Consider the following 17,250-nt stretch of genomic DNA (forward strand, 5'->3'; position numbering starts at 1 on the left):
GTACCTGTTTTCTTTGATTTTATCAGCCACGTTCAGTTGCCCTGAACGTTGTAGTTCTCAGGCTGCTTTCTGACTTTGTTAACAAGAAAGTCAGAAATGATCCACTTAGAGTTCCATCAAAAGCTCCAGCCAAAATAAAGCACCCAGTGAAGTCCTTTTACCTGAACTGAGAGTGTAGTCCACCCCATATTTAAAACTAGGACGGCCATTTCTTTGGCTAACTCCACTTCCGATAAGTCTAACTAAAATGAGTGCCAATTTTCTTTTTGATATGTTACTAGTGTGGCTTTTGGAGACCAATATTACGTACAGGAGTAGGTGGCTTTCTGGATGACCATTACACTATTCATCTTTTCCAGAAATAGCATATGGTTAGCTCCATTGTCTTTTTGTTTTTGTTTTATTATTGATGTTTGTTTGCCCTTCTTTTTGCTTCTGAGGTTTTATATCCAGGTGAAAGGACTTGGAGGTATAAATGCCGTAGATACCATAACCCACCCTAACGTACACACAAAGGCACTTTGATAATTACATAGAACCTGGAATTAACATCAGAAGAGTCAGAATTTAATGATATATACCTTCTCTGAGCCATATTTTCCTAATCTGTAAAATAGGGGTCATCTTGTACACTTCTTAATAGGCTTGTTATGAAGATGAAAAGAAATAAGGCACGTAAAGCATTTTGTACAGCCATCTCCTAGCAGGTAATGAGACTTCAATAAATGAGGCTTTTATGATCGCTTTCACTTCTGGATAACTAAGAAACTGCCGTGCCACCACAGAGCTGACAAAGGAAAAAAACATGAAAGCAGAAACCCTAATCCCAGCCTGATTTTCTCTTGATTTAAAAAATTGTTTTCGGGGGAAAGGGAGGAACTACCCAGGATGAAATTTGCATGTAAGATGGAGATGTGGCTTACCTTTAATACATTTTTTTCCTTAACTTTTGTTCGTTAATGGATTCGTGCAAACGTTCATTTACTGCCTATCTGTTAGCCTGCCTTTGCCTTGTAAATCTAGTTTGGCATCACCACGTATGCAGGAGTTTGTATTTGTGATTTAAACCATTTGAATGCAGATAGTATAAATGAGACCAGTTGTAGTTTTTGCTTTTGGACCACTGAATTTTCAAGATGTAGGCCTTTGAAAAAAAATACCCAGTTTAACTGAATATTTTCTCACGTATTTTTCTTCATTGAGCTCACAAAGCTTGTTCTCACCTCAGGACTTTTCCATCTGTTCATTTCACTACCTGCTATGCTATTTCTTTGCTTACCTGGCTTCTCATCATCTTTTAGGTCCGACTCTAAACAGTGCACTCATGTAAATAACATGACACAGGTAATGATACGTAAACAACCTATCACACACATACAACACACAGAAGTGACGAAACGATGTAAGGAAGTTCTGGCATAGCACCCCACGCGTGTCCTGCTCGTGTCTCCTGACATTTTCAGAAGCGGATTTCAGCCTCCTTTGCCCATATTCAATAGTCCGAAAATGTCACTTTTGATTATTTTTGTGTAATAAAGGTATAAGCCATGGTCAAGAAGCCACGGATCAAGTTTGGTAGCACCCTGGTAATCGGAAAATAAAAGGTTGAAACTGTGCGTTTGTTTTTACTAATTTTAGTTGATAATCATATCCTTGTCACTTTTGAGTCATCAATCGGAACCTTGAATCTACTGACGCCTACCTATAAACCAGGTGCTATCAGTTGGAAGCATAAGCAAAGCGAAGCCTGCACATAAATGGCATCGAGTAGCTATCATAAGAATGTCAATTCAGTTTACATTGGCGTAATTATCAGTTATCTTCCGACTCTGGCTTTTAATTGGAGGAGTAAAGAAAGCAAGACTGATACACGATCGCTCTTGGCTCAACAACTGAATGTGAAAGCTTATCAGATCATCTTAAGCGAAATGGTTGAGCTGTGTTAGGTCTACTTATTTCGTGGTCTGTCTTATGGGCACCAGTGTTTTTGATAGTGATCGTAAGCCACCTTAGTCATAGGCTTGTGAGCGTGTAAAGGACTCTTGATTCCTGTACTCCCTGACATTTGAATTTTGTAGTCCCTTTACAAAAAAATAAATACATAAATAAATAAAAATAATTTTTTTTTTTTTTTTACTGGAACCAGCCAATTGTTGGTTATATTGTGCACTTTTTTCAGTTTATAAATCTAAATCTTAGAACCCTTTAGAATCATGGCAGGAATTAAACACAAGTCCTACATCACCAACTTCAAACTGAAAGTCAGTGCTAGGTGGAAGAAACAAGCAACAGAGCGGCAGCGAGAGAGTTCGGGTTGGAGAGTTGGCCATTCACAACCGGAGAAAGGAAAAAAAGGAGCTGGAGAAAATGAACCCACAAAAACATGCACATTGTGGGCCCAAAGTGAAATGGCCTGGGTTGGAGAAAGGCTTGAAAGAGTGGATTATTTCTTGAGGGGAACAAAATCAAGCTGTCACTTCTGTTGCAATTCAGATCAGAGCAAAGCTTGTGGGAAATGAAAGAAGAATCCCAGATTTCATGGCAGATTTCACCTGGATTTCTAAATTCATGAAAAGGAATGGCCTTACCGTGAGAATGAGAACCACTGATGATGATAATGAATAAATAAACTAAAATGCCATCTTTCAAGATGAAACCATAATTGCTTCTGGTGACTTTTATTTGTTGATTTCAAAGACATTGATTATCAAAAATTATGTTTCAGTTTAAGATTTTTGAGAATGGTAAAATATAAACAACATCTTGTTCTTGTAGTTTTAGGCTTAGGATCATTTCTTACTCAGTACTTTATACCTCTTCATTTATTCATACTGTTTGGTTTCAACATGGTGTCCCATTTCCATCACGAGCCCATTTGGTTCATCATTGGTTGCACTTGGTTTAGGAAAATACCTACTTTAAGTGAAATTTCATGAGATCAGTTTTATCCTAGCCATATTAAATCTGTTGGACAAAAAAAAAAAAAATGAAATTGGAGTCAGCAACATACAGAAGAAAAAATTGGTATAGTGCGCTTATGAAAATAATGCACGGGGGGGTTGCGTGGTTTGCGAAAAACATACAATGTGCGCATCATTTGCGTAAAAATACTGCATTCAGATATTCTTATGCCAACTGTTCTCTCTAAAGTAGCACTCACTCACCCTAGTCACGTGTTGCATCATCTTATTTCTTCATCCCTTGTTACCAAGTATGATTATCTTACTATATCTCGGCTGCATACACATTCCCTGTCTTCTTTCACTTGAACGTAAGCACAGGATTTCTTCAGCTAGCTGTACACCAAAACCAAACCTGTTGCCATCGAGTCAATTCTGACTCATAGCGACCCTATAGGACAGAGTAGAACTGCCCCATAGGGTTTCCAAGGAGTGACTGGTGGATTCCAACTGTCAACCTTTTGGTTAGCAGCCTAACATTTAACCCCTGTGCCACCAGGGCTCAAATTCTTCTTCTACTTGAGCTAGCCTGAGTTAGTTTCTGTTGCTTGCGGACAAGAAACCTGACTGATACAGAAATGTACCAGAACTGGTTGCAGGCAACAGACACTCAGAGAAATGACAGAAATTTGGGGTTGGTTTTACTGGCCTAGGAGGTGGATTGTTTTTATTTCTTCGTTTTTGTGGTTCCAATTGACAGATACCTGTAGTGCGTACTATGTATTGTTCTGAGCACCTCCACATACGTTATTTTATCTAGTCTTCAGAACATCCATGAGGTTAGACATTATTCTTAACTCCGTTTCACAGATACGGAAACAGGCACAGAAAGCTTAAATAACTTGCCTGTGGGTGTATAGCTAACGCGTAGAAGAGTTTCATTTTATTTGGTATTGAAGGCAAGGAAAAATCTATTATTATGCAGGAACTGAAGGCTGGTAATCCGAGGCATGTAAAGTTGTAGAGCTAATGAAACTATCACCTTTGGTTACCTTGAACGTGGTTCACATTAAGGTATGCTTTCGGGTCATGTTGCCACTGCTAAAGAAAGAATGAAGGAATTCAGGGTCTACTGGATTGAGTGGACAACGTAAAGAAAGAAAATGACAAGATTTGAGTTTGTATTTTCAGCTAAAGGCTGGGACTAAAGCCCATCGATATTCTGTGATTGTGCTAATGTGATTTCTTATATCTAACAACCTTGGGGCTGAGATAGCTCTAAATTAAACTGGGGTTTTATCAAGCATGAGCTGAATTTGTATTCTTGGTAGATTTCTTATTGAGAGTTAAGCTATTGATCAGGAAGGACCAAGATTATCCCAAACTATTCCTCAAAGAGCCCCCTCAAGGAAAGATGGTGTTGTATCAATCCTAGGGAAAGGTGTGATTGTTTTCAGAGTACACGTAGTCCTCAAGTTACAACGTATTTGAGTTACAGCCATCTGGTTTTGGTTTTGTCCATCTTGCCTTTAGTAATATGTACTAAGTATGTTGTCACGGTGCATAATTTGCTGATGTTAGCATTCTCAGATGTTCACTAGCAGGTGTTCCAAGATTGGATTTATAAAGATACTGATAATAAAAGACAATATTAATGAAAACTGAAACAGAGGTACTTGACTTACGTCAGAACCGATTTATGGCAGTCATCAGAATGGAACCCTGTCATAAGTTGAGGGCTACCTGTATTTGTTTGGGTGCACACTTTATAATGTAATGAGAAATCTGTCATATAAAGTATATGCTGTATATGGTTTTATTTACGACATATAGATGTATTCTGTATAAATGGGATAACTCATGGAATAATCGTACTTAATATTGAGAGTTCAGAGAGCTTTAAAAAAAATTGTTTTTGGAGAATATTACCACTCTTCCCAATTTGGGAGAAGAGGAGCAAGAAGAAATAACGTTAGAAGAGCTGTCTGTCATCTCCTGTGTTCTCCAGGTACAAACACAACTATCCATATCCATGCTGCCCTAGGCTCTTCTGCCCTGTAGGTAGGATTAACCAATCCTTAGCCTCAAAATGGGATTTTACACATGGTTGGCCAGCTACAGCACATGGGCCAGAAGTGGGCCTGTGATCTGTTTTTGTATGGCTCTAAACTAAGAATGCTTTCTATGTTTTCTAAAGCACTATTCCAAAAAAAAAGAATACACAGCAGAGACAGTGTGTGGCCTGCAAAGACTAAAATATGTACTGTCTGGCTTTTTACAGAAAGTTTGCTTATGCCTATGTTGCATTGTACCTGGTACTAGAGATACAAAATAGACAAGGTTCTGCCCCGTGCACCACGCAATCAGAGGTTTCTCCTTAGGGAATTGGTTGTGTAGCCCCATTTACAGTTTGTAGACTCTACTGGAATTTGAATGTGTTATGAATCCTCCAATTTTTCATGAGTGTTTTTGCTTGCGTTTACCCCTTAATTTAAAAATAGTGATAGCTTTGTGTATCAGCCAACATTGCTGTGTAACAAATCACCCCAACGTTCAGCGTCTTAAAACAACAACCATTTATTATTTCTCATGAGTCAGAGGGTCAGCTGGCTCAGTTGGTTTAATCTGGACTCATCTGGGAGTGGCTCTAGTCCATGTATTTCTCATCCTACTCTTGGGATCAGCTGGGCAATTCCTTCTCTTGGTGGTGGTAGAGGCTTGAGAGAGCAAGTTGAAACATGCAGGCCTCTTGAAGAAGACCTCGGAGCTTGCATACTGATGTCTCTGACTCATTCTATTGGCCAAAGCAAATCACATGACGCAACACAAAGAGCTGGGCAAGTATGTTGCACCTTCAGTGGGAAGGCCCTGGAAAGTTACATGGCAAAGGGTGTGACAGTTGTGAGCTAATGATGTAGTCTGTCACAGTTTGGTTCAGTGTTGGTAGGTATTCTGCCACCTCCATAGAGAGCTGGGTTACAACTCATACTGCTGTGGTAGACATCAAAGATTTGGGAAATGTCAATACTATTAGGATAGTGAGGAATCATTACAAGGAAGTCTTTCTTTGTGGTTACCAGGAGCACCGTAAAATAAAAAAACAAAAAACCAGTTGCCATGAAGTCGATTCTGGCTCACAGTGACCCTCTAGGACAGAGTAGAACCGCCCCATAGGGTTTCCAAGGAGTGGCTGGTAGATTGGAGTCCCACCAGGCTCCTCCAATTTAGGTGATATGTATTGAGTGCCTACTTTGTGCCTAACACTGTATTAAGCTATGGTGTTTTAGGAGCTTAAGGCTTACAGTGAAAACAGTGAACAGATTCTTAGACGATGGTGTGGTTAAGTCCAGTATACAAGTTTTTACTGGATGTAAAGATAGTGGCAGAAGAGAAGGGTAATCAACTCTGCCTCATGGAAAGATACAAAGTTTTGAGAAGGAGAGATACAGATTAAATCTCAAAGGATAGAGAAATCTCTAAGTCAGTGAATAACTCTGTATTTACCTCCTTCTTACATTATTTATTGTAGTAGTTCTCAAACTTTGGCATGCAACAGAATCACCCATAGGGCTTGTTAAAACACAGATTGCTGGGCCCTAACCCTGGATTTTCCAACTCAGTAGGTCTGGGACAAGCCCTGAGAATTGCCATTTCTAACAAGTTTCCAGGTGATGTTGATGGCACTGGTCCCGGGACCACACTTGGAGAACCATTGATTTATCGACAGTTTCCGACGTGTCTGGCACTCTGCAATGTCTTAAGTACATAAAGACGGAAAGAAATCACCCCCATCCTCAAATTGTTCGTGGCATGGTGGCGGAGACACATGAGCGAATGTATAATGATAGTACAGTGTGGTGGACGCTGGGATGCATGGAAGTACAGGTTGCTGTGAGAACAACCCAAAGGGGCATCCAGCTCAGGAGGCCAGAGGCTGCAGGTGTATGTAAGACCCAGAGAAAACCCCACTAGGGGTTGAATCCTGAGGTGAGTTTTAAAAACAACGTAAAAAATCAGAAATTAGGAGCGAATAGAAAAATAACCTTGAATCATGCGTTCCATGACTAGTAAGCAGATATGTTTACTGTGATTCTACTTTTCTGTAAAAACTGGTTGAAATTTTATGTATGTCGATCGGGGGCTAGTGAGAGGAACAGTTGGTCAGGCAGCTGGGAATGTAGGCACGGAGCCCAGAGGTGAACAGGATCAGCTATTCATATTTATTGCAATTGTAGGCTAGTGTGAGACTATGAGACAAAGCCAGGTCTTTGCCTCAGAACAGCACTGAAGAAGAGTGCAGTGAAGTTGAGCCCTGGGCAGGGGTGTGTGCAGCCTTCTTCGGGCAGGGAAGCTGGGTGAGGGGGTAGGGCAGGAACTGATCTGAGGTGCACCTGAAGCACACAGCCGCTTTGTCAGGAGGACAAGTTATATGCCCAGCAAATGAAGAGTGAACTTGACAAGTAGCTGGGCTGGTTTAGAGAAAACACAGAATTACGCTGTTGGGGCTGTTTGTGTTGGCAGTAAACACATCTCTGTCCTTTCAGTGAAGCAACCTTGGACGATGTGGTCATCTCCACCTAACGAGGGGTCATGGTCTGTGGGAATTCTAGCCATTTGTCCACTCGTATTTTTTAATGAAAAGTATATACTTAAAAAGCGTGTAATATAGACCCTTTCATTTAGAATAATTACCGCCCCCCACAAGATGGAGCTGAAGTCAAGTAGAAATTACAAATAGAGGACTCAGACTTTACAGTCACGCAGTGCAGTGTATTTTCATTGAGGATGAACTGTTGCTGAAATTCTTGATAGGCTTTTTAATTCTCCTTTTGTGGTATAATTTAATTAACCATGAAATCTGGCGACTTTTTTCTTAGAATATGTCTGTGGATGGATACACTGAACCACTCATCCAACCGACCAAATCGAGCAGCAGACAGAACATTCCCCGGTGCAGAAACTCCATCACGTCAGCCACCGATGACCAGCCTCACATTGGGAATTACCGTTTACAGAAAACAATAGGCAAAGGAAATTTTGCCAAAGTGAAGTTGGCAAGACATGTTCTGACTGGTAGAGAGGTAAGTTTTCATGGTGCCTTTTACTCTTTCCTTGGTCGTCTCCAGGGCCTCATTAAAAAGCTTTCCTATGTAACTGATGTTGGGGAACAGACCACAGTTGGGCTATTTGTGAACGGAACATCAGTAGATACAGCTGTGTTGTGGCATAAAAGTTGATTTAGGAAACACTCATGTTAGCATTCCTGGTAAATCAGGCTGCTGCAGGTGAGTCTTCCTCAGGCTTCTTTCATTCTGTGGTTCCTGGTGAATATTTCTCATTGCCATTGCCACCCAGCCCCAGTAACAGAGCTAGGACGAGGCTTTCTTATTAACCGCAGTTTAAGGTAAACTTGATGTTAAGTGTACAGAAAGTTGCCTACTAATTTATATCCATTTAGAGGGCATATTGAATAAGTGTTGTCATACAGGTGTTTTTCTTAGGTGATAGGATAACTGGATTTCTCAAATCTAATGTGTTTTAAATTATATGTATTTATATAGTAAAGAATTTTTATATTTGCATATATGTGTATTGCATATTTATGTCTGTATATTGGGGTCAAAGGCTGCATTTTAAATAGTTTAACATCTAACGTCCTCTATTCCATAATGTTTACTGGATCAGATTAGAACATTATTAAAAAACCTCAATCATAAAATGTTTTTAGTTGTCACTTTGCTGTGTACCTAATAACATTCTCATTTCCCATTGAATTTAGCCCGTTCTGTCTGTTCTAACTCTGGAGCTGTCCTGACACAAGCTGCGGTAGGCAGAGGCTTAGAGGACATTCTGGTCCATTTTGTTTCTCTGCTCTAAGTCAGCTTGCATGTCCCAGCACTCCGTCTATGTAACCGTTTTATTCATGTAACACTTATCTTACTTCAAACTTCTGTCTCCCACCCCCTAGATGATTGGTGCTTAGCAAGATCATGAGTAAAATATTAAGATTCGGGATGATTTTTAATTTAAAGGGGCATGCTTGGAAGAAATAACAAAGGCTTAGTTTTATTGATTTCAGGATCAAATAGGTTAAAGATCTGAGTCAACAGAATATATTCTAAGGCTGCCAAGTTATCAAAACTTTACCATTTACTGATGTGAGTGCCAAATGTAGCAAAATTACATCTAGTTAGGAATGAAACAAAAGACATTTTCTTTGTGTTTATTCATTAAAAATATGTATTCTCCAATATAGTTTAATGATTCTCTTTTGTAGGTCGCTGTGAAAATAATAGACAAAACTCAGCTAAATCCTACCAGTCTACAAAAGGTATTTAATTATTTTAATAGTAATTAAATGTGAGTTTTTAGTACTCAGTTCTAAGTGCTACTCTATAAACTCAGTTATCCTAAATTTCCTCTTAGGTCCAGTACTACATTTCATAAGTTATGTGAAGAAAAGACATACGATATAAAACATAATGTTTATGCTTTATCAAGTAGTTGTTTGAAAAATATTTACTATTCAGATGCGTGCAGTGTATCAGAATTATTTGTCTCTTTGAATTCAGTATAATAAAACTTTGTACCCAGTGTCTCATTCAGGATTCTACTTAGTTAAAAGTCTAGTTAAGAGTTACTGTTGCCCACAGATGAGTTTCATTTTGTTGTTTCACTCTTTCTTCTTCCTAAAAACTAGTCTTTGAGCTAACAGTTAAAAGGTACGGTGTTTCTTTAGAGCTTGAAGGTATACACCAGCAGAGAGAGAGGAGTAAGCATTAGGGTGGTGACTGGCCTGGTAAACCAGAGCTGTTTCTTCTGGCTTCAGAACTTGAATGCGGCCTTCTCAGATACACATGTTAGTACTTGAGAATTGAAACAAACATTTTAATGTTGATGCCAAATATGCTAAATTTGTATATATTGAGAAAATCCGCGTTGTTGTTTTTATACAGTATAACGGTATTGTAGTCACACATAAATATGACATAAATAGCTTTGAATTCCTAAAAGAGACTCTTATCCTAAGAAATTTTTAGTACAGTATGTTTAACTATACCTGCTTTGATTCTAAAATTAGATTAAAAATTTCAATTTGTGGTGTCAGGTCTTCCTACTTCACTCAGTGCCACTTACTCAGTTTCTTTTGTGCATTTCTACTTCAGGGGTTGTCTTTCCATTTTAGGGAGATTCCTTTTCAGTTTGACAGCCAGTATAACTTTCCATAGCACTGATACTTCTTACCAATGAGACCGTGAATGGAGTTCGCTGGACTCTTCTCTTACCGAATGAGTCTCCCTGGGAGAAAATCTCTCCTAGCACCAGTCTTTCAGCTACCCATGATGCATTTGTGTGCGTTACAAAAAGGCGCTTTCCCTCAACAGATGAGTCACCCGGAGATGCTGTTTTTTTACTAACTGGAGCCTTCCATGGTAGGGATAGGTTTTGGCCTCTCCTGCTGGGAACCTTTTAAAATCCACAAATTGTACCCAGTGGCCCTGTCTGTGACTCACCTAACTTTTCCACTTTTCTCTGATTAAGTCATGGATTAAATTGAACGGTTTCAAGTGGCATTTAGAACTACTCCAGGCCTGTTGTGCTGGCTAGGATACACGGTAATATGGCCCCTCCACTCTGTTTTTCCCCTGGGGCCCAGAGAGAACTGTATAACCATACGTGAACATGACACTGAATGTTGCTTTATTTATCTGAATAACTAAAATATGTAAAATAAAATAATATGTAGTTGTTGGCAATGTGTAATTTCTGTTACAAATTCTGCTAATACTGGTGATAAAATGAAGCGTTGCTTTTCCAATCATATAAAAAAAACGGCAATTTTGTTTTCTCTAGTCTGTGAAAATAAAAAGGAAAGGAAAAATTAAAATTTACTAAATGTCACCAGTACCCAGTGTGTATGCTTTTGTTTTTTTATATAATTCACATTTGTGTTCACAAACTTGCTTTGTATTAAAAGTTTTGTACAACAACAACAACAAAGGATCAAGGCTTGATTAGTTCTCATGCTGATATTATAGAACTTTGAACATTTGGCCTTACTTGTTACCTGCCAGGAGCATCTCCCAGTCAGTCATATCTAAAAAGTAAATAGTGGAATGACCAATGATCCATTTGTTTTCCTTAGCATTGGCAGTCCAGTCTTCTATGTAAAAAATAGCAAAACATGTCCTCCATGGCTTAGGAATGCTCATTAATAACTCATTAATAAGGTATTCATTTTAATCCCCTAAAGTATGCAGAATCTTACCTCCAGAAATGTTAGGTTAAATGTCGTTCTGAATTTGTATCTGAATTTAAGCTGATCCCATCACGTTTTCCTCTTCTGTGTGTAATGTATTTCAAGGAAATATTTCCTTCCTTTGACGACATCAATGATAGATTTATTAGCTATCCCAATATTTCAAAAATTTCCAAAATATAAAGTCCTGAAAACTAATTTGTTCTTTGGGCTTCTTAAGCATCTTTGGCTTTGACATTTTGCATATAATATGTTCATATTATTTGCATTGCATATTTTGGATTTTTTTTGTTTTAATTTAATGAGCTTTTATAGTTTAAAAATATTTGAGGTAAATGCCACATATACTTCTTCCTCTCCAAAGCCTGAGTCCACCTGATACGTTAGTGTTTTCTGGAGTATGGTCCATGAGCCATGCTAATGGTTCTCGGGAGCCTGTCAAGCAGCCTAGGAGTGTTGGAGGAAAAGCAAAACAATGAAGCAATCTTGTTCACGGTTCACAAATTTGAAATGTATGCTTAAGTATGATTTTTGCAGAAATTCCACAGTGTTTTGAAAATTGGATGCAGTGGTTTACGCACAGATGACAAAGTGTGTGTTAGTCTGTCTGAGCTCAAGAGTCACCACGGTGCAGTTTATCTCTGCTAGCATTTTAACGTTTTGTGTGCATTGTTTGTTAATTTGCGTTTTCTGTTGCTTTACTATGTTGTTTTATATTCCCAATTCACGAATATGGCCCACTGGTTTCTTGAATAGTAAAACCCGTAATGAAATAGAAACAAGACTACTACAGCTCAGGATAACATTTTTAAATGTCATTAAATAAAAGAGGACTGCTAGATAAAAGCGGCGTAGAATGTGACCCTGGTACAACAGTGATTTTGCACAAGGAGGGAAAGTAATTTCAGTAATGGACGTCTGAAGGGAGACTTTACTGAATGAATTGTTCATTTACTGCCAGAGTCTAGTGTGCTGTATAAAATGTCAAATGTGATGAAACCGTATAAACTTTTGTGAGTTTTCACATAAAGCCTAGGACCCTCTCTGGTTATGTTTCCCAGCACACGTGTTGAAGAGTCTTTGTCACGTCGATGAATTTGGTAACTAAAGGTAGAGAAAGGAGAGCAGAACCATGGGAGCAGTATTCAGAATTAAATTTCTTTTAGCAAATTACCAGTTACACAATTATCGATGAATATTTTGATCAAGGAGAGAACAGAAGAACCCCTTTGGTGATTTTCCTTTAATAAATGGCTCTATTAGGCATCTCCTGTTGAAATATCAGTTATTCTCACATAACGTGTGGTTCACATCGTATTTCACTTTACAGTTGAACAAAATTACTTAGGTGCTGAGCACTCCTTGCATATAGCTCTTGTTATATATGCGTAGATCATATGAAGCCTTGACCACTTTTTCTCGTGTGGGTCAATGAAAGCCTAAACAATTAGACTTAGTGTTTTTGTGAGCTGGGTTGTAGACTGGAAGAGTTGTTTTTGAATCAGTAATGATGAAACACCACCACTGGGTTTTTTTTTTTTTTTTTTTCCTTCAACGAATGATACTACCATGTGAATAAATGAAATTATACCAGAATGCCCAGCCACCCACTATTTCATATTCCATGCAGTTGGTGGTCAGCAGCATGCCTCTGATCTTGATTTGATATTGAAGGAAATACTAAAAACAGGAATTATAGTCAAATCTTAGCTATTGAGAGGTATGTCTCATTAACATGCAGTGTGAAGAATTGGTGGGAAGTATAATTTTCATGCCGAAATATGATGGATTTTGAGGGAAAAGGTGTTCAAGTTTTTTTTTTTTTAAGGTGATACCGGTTATGCTAACATCTAACATTGTTGTGAAAAATCAACAATTTAAATGTTGAGGGTAAGATAAACTGTATTTTCTGAGAAGACCAAATTGTGTTTCAAGTAGCTGAGGGCCCACCATTCACTTTTGTAAGCCTTGATGGTCCTTTTTTAGTTACTGAAAAAAGGGCTCAGTGACGTATTATTGAACATGTCTAGTACACAAAATGCTGCATCCATACAAGCCAGTATATCCAAAGAGTATGTTAAGAATCCATTTGCTGGTATTTCTCAGATGGAAACGTCCAGTCTTCCAACCTTAGAGTGAGACAGCTCATCAGCCCAGAGTCTGAGAGCCATAAATCATGCTCAGGTGGACATACCTCTGTAGGTTTGGGTACAGGAATCAGTCTGAATGCCGCTAGAATAACCTGACACATCACCTAGTGCTTGTTCCTTTCCCTCATCGGTCAGTGGTTGTGAGCTAGGATTTTTTAATGTAGTAGAAATAAAAAGCAAGACAAAGGAAACAACTAGAAATGGAACCTGTTTTATTGTTCAGGCTATGTGTTACTGAGCCAGATATATGTGTTCATTAATTAATTCATTACTCCAACAAATATCTATTGAAAGGCGATTATATCTCACCTGATGTTTTCCTCTGTCTTTTTGGCTCCTCCTTCTCTGTTTCCTTTAGGTAGGGACATTGTCTTCTAGCTGGCCATTCAGTGTTGGAGCTTTATGAGACTTGTCTTAGGACATCTCTTTCTACATTCTTTTCCTGACTCAGATGTAAATGTGGTTTAAATTATCACCTGAAGGTAAACTCACAAATTTATATATTCAGCCCATACCTCCCCTAAGTCAGCTTGTATCTTCCCTGGGTTTTCTTAAAGACACCCCTGAACTCATTATGTCCAAAACTGAACTCGTGATCTCTACCCCACCAGCTCCATGCCCAGCTCACCTGGCTCTCTTCTGGCGTCCTCAGTGAGTGGCACTGTCCCCCAGGCGTACGAGCCAGAAGCCTCAGAATCACCTGGACTCCTCCTGCCTCAGTCTCACCACCTTGGCTCTTGCTGATTTTATTTCTTGCCTATTTCTTGAGAATGTCTGCTTTTCTCTTCCTCCTTCATGACCACTCTAGACGAAACTACTGTCTCTCCCTTGAACTACCCCAATAGCCTTCTAACTGGTCTTTCTGCATCTACTTTGCATCCTTCTGTATATTCACACGGAGCCCTGGAGGCACAGTGGTTAAGAGCTACGGCAAGCTACAGCTGCTAACCAAGAGGTCAGCAGTTCTAACCACCAGCTGCTCCCTGGAAATGCAGAGGGGCAGTTCTGCTCCGTCTTGTGGGGTCGCTATGAGTCAATATTGGCTCTACAGCAACGGGTATTATGGGCATATGTTCACACACACATATACACAGTTTAAAAAGTCAAGGATGTAAGATACAACTCTGGTTGTGTCATGTCTGTTTAAACTTGGAGATAGTGTCCCATTTTTTGGTAACTACTCTCCCCCCGCATGGACCACCAGCTCCCCACAGTTTCTCCCCCCTCGCCTCATCCCGCTCTTTAGCTGCAGTGACTTTCAGCTCCCCACAGTTTCTCCCCGCTAGCCTCATCCCGCTCTTTAGCTGCAGTGACTTTCTTCCATCTGCTCCTGTTCAGTTTCTTCCAGCCTCCAGGCGTTTTCACCTTTACAGCCCACCATCTGCCTAGGGCCCTTCCCCGTTCACTTAATTCTTACTCATCTTGTACTTTTCAGCCTTAGAGACACTTCTTCGGGGACACCTTTCCTTTTCTCTGCAACGAAGTTAAATTCCCTTTAAAAGAAGTCATAACCAAGGATTATTCATAAGTATGTGTGCTTTAGTTATTGTTGTTTTGGCTTTGGTGGTAGTTTTGTTTGTTTTTGATAACTGTTTTCTGCCTCTGTCCCTTAAAACCTCAGTTCTGATCGCTTGGCTTTTATTGGCTGTAAATCGTACATCGTTTCTGACATACATTCTTCAGAAACTTCTTAAAATTTACTGAAATTGCTATGGAAAATTTTTCTCTAGGGGAAAATGAAGGAGTCTAGTAATCTTAAAATTATCTGTGAGTTTTAGGTTAACCATCTGGTTGTTCTAAAAGTCATATTCTCTTTTATTTATTTTAAGAGTTGTATTTCCATTTTTTCCTAGTTGGGCATCTGCAGTTTGTTGACACAGTAAACTAGTTTATTTTTAATTTTTGGATGGGAACTTCAAAATGTCTTTGCTGTTTGAAAAAATTGCTTTCTCATGATATTTATTTATTACACTAAAGTTTATTTATTTTAAGAAATAAAACATCATGGATAAGTTGAAACCACTATGTGCCATTTCTTGGTCTCATGCCTGTCTCTCCTACCTATAAGTAACTACTGTCCTGAATTTCTTATTCCTATTTATGGTTCATTTTTTTTTCTCTTGTTTTTTAACCTTTTATCATGGGTATATCCGTATATAAAATACTATGTATTATTTACTTTTAAATCTCCTATTCTTCTCCTGCTTGATTTTGTCATTTAACATTGTCATACAGTTTTATTTATGTTATCTACATAATCTAGTTCTTTATTTTCACTGCTATTGTATTCCATTATATGAATATACCACAGCTTACCCGTTTCCTCTTGATAAATACTCTATGATTTTTCCATTCTGTTGATGGATATTTCAGTTGTTACTGGTGGTAGTTTTTTGTTTGTTTGTTTTGTTGTAGCAAAGTACAGAGACATTCGAGAATCTGGGAGATACACACTTGCATCCAAGCAGAGTAGTGTGTTCCAAATTGTAGAAGAAAGAGAGGTTTTTATCAGATGAAACAAAGGTCTGTGTGCATGGGAGTGTGGGGTGGGGGGTACACAGCAAAAGGTACAAGGGGTTTGTCAAACTGCAAACTTTTTTAACGTTAATCTCTGACCCCCTGGAACATGTTTGACCAAGACGTTCTTCTTAACATCAGCAAGTCTGTTAACACCCTGGGGAACAATTGAGTAGACTTTCTGCTTGTTTGCCTCTCCCTCTTTCTTACGGTAACAAGCTGTATACCTTTACAGATTTATAAAGAGTCAGCAGAAACAGAGTGAAAGTCTCAGTGAGTGAATGAAGTCTGATTTGAAAAAAAAAAATATTGAGGGAGCCAATAAATTAGAACCAAGACTTAGTTGTTTGATGTTTACCTCATCTTGGTTACAGAGTTATGAGACAATTGCAGGGCTTCATCTTTACTTAATGTTATCAATTCTATTTCCTAACCTCCTGGGACAATGTTGACTAAAAGTATTCTCCCTAGAACAAGCTTCGTAAACATTGACAAACGTCTTTTAACAAACAATTCCTAGCACAGAGTAAAATCTTGCTCCTTTGTGTTACAGTTAAGCTTGTATGAGAGACTGAATTGTCTTTTCAGAAAAAGCAGAAGCTTGTGGTTCAGACTGCAATTTGATTCAAAAGTGGAATTTAATTTAGATCTGGGTCAGCCACCTTAGCCTATGCCAGGCACCCTGGTTTTAAGGTCCGTGGACACAGTTTGTTTTATATGATTTTTTTCTTTTTTTGCTACTACAATGTTGCAGTGATCCTTATTATGTATATCTGTATGTGCACATGTGTAGAAGGATATCTCTTCCCCAGGTAGATTGCTGGGTTGAAGGTTGTACATATATCCCCAGCTTATTCAGATAATGTCAAATTGCTCTCTGAAGTGGCCACACCGATTTAAACTTCTTTGAACGTTGTGTTAGATTTACTGTTGCTCCTCATTCTTTCCAGCACTTTTTGTGGTCACATCTCTTAATTTATGTCAGCCTCATGGATGCAAAATTGTACCTGGTTTTAATTGTAATTTCCATGATTGCTAGTGAGGTTGTCTGTCTTTTCAAATTGAATCTATTTTTGTGTTTACTGTCTTCCCTCTGGAATTATTTATCTCTTACAGTTTATATTTATTAAGTACCAACTTTGTACCCAAAGTTGTTCAGTGCCCTTGGAGAGACTCAAGCAATATAAAATTGGTACCAGTTCACAAGAAATGAAGAATCTTAACGATTTACCTGGGAAAACAAAACTTTGGGAAAGTAGGACACCCTACCATTACTTTTTAATGAATAGTTGACGACGGCTTGTCAAATTTGGGAAATAGTGCTGATCATATTTTTTTTAATTAGAAATTATCTAATATATATTCATTTAATTATATCTAGATCTCCTTTTCTACACTACTGTTTCATGGGAAGGAGTTGACC

The 17,250-nt window shown here is 38.6% G+C and overlaps 1 protein-coding gene across 9 annotated transcripts in view; it reads left to right on the forward strand.

The window, feature by feature from the left end:
* Nucleotides 1–17,250, forward strand: part of MARK1 (microtubule affinity regulating kinase 1) — a 153,887-nt gene that overhangs the window by 60,594 nt on the left and 76,043 nt on the right. For 7 of the 9 annotated variants that reach the window (XM_049867993.1, XM_049867987.1, XM_049867990.1 and 4 more), the window contains 2 exons: nucleotides 7,778–7,981; nucleotides 9,178–9,231. In XM_049867993.1, the coding sequence (XP_049723950.1) occupies nucleotides 7,781–7,981; nucleotides 9,178–9,231 (255 nt within the window). In that variant the 5' untranslated portion in view covers nucleotides 7,778–7,780. Of the gene's footprint in view, nucleotides 1–2,712; nucleotides 6,888–7,777; nucleotides 7,982–9,177; nucleotides 9,232–17,250 lie in introns of those variants that run through there. The other 2 variants (XM_049867995.1, XM_049867994.1) reach the window with 2 other exon arrangements.

This window comes from Elephas maximus, chromosome 24, assembly GCF_024166365.1.
Source record: "Elephas maximus indicus isolate mEleMax1 chromosome 24, mEleMax1 primary haplotype, whole genome shotgun sequence".
Lineage (NCBI taxonomy): Eukaryota > Metazoa > Chordata > Mammalia > Proboscidea > Elephantidae > Elephas > Elephas maximus.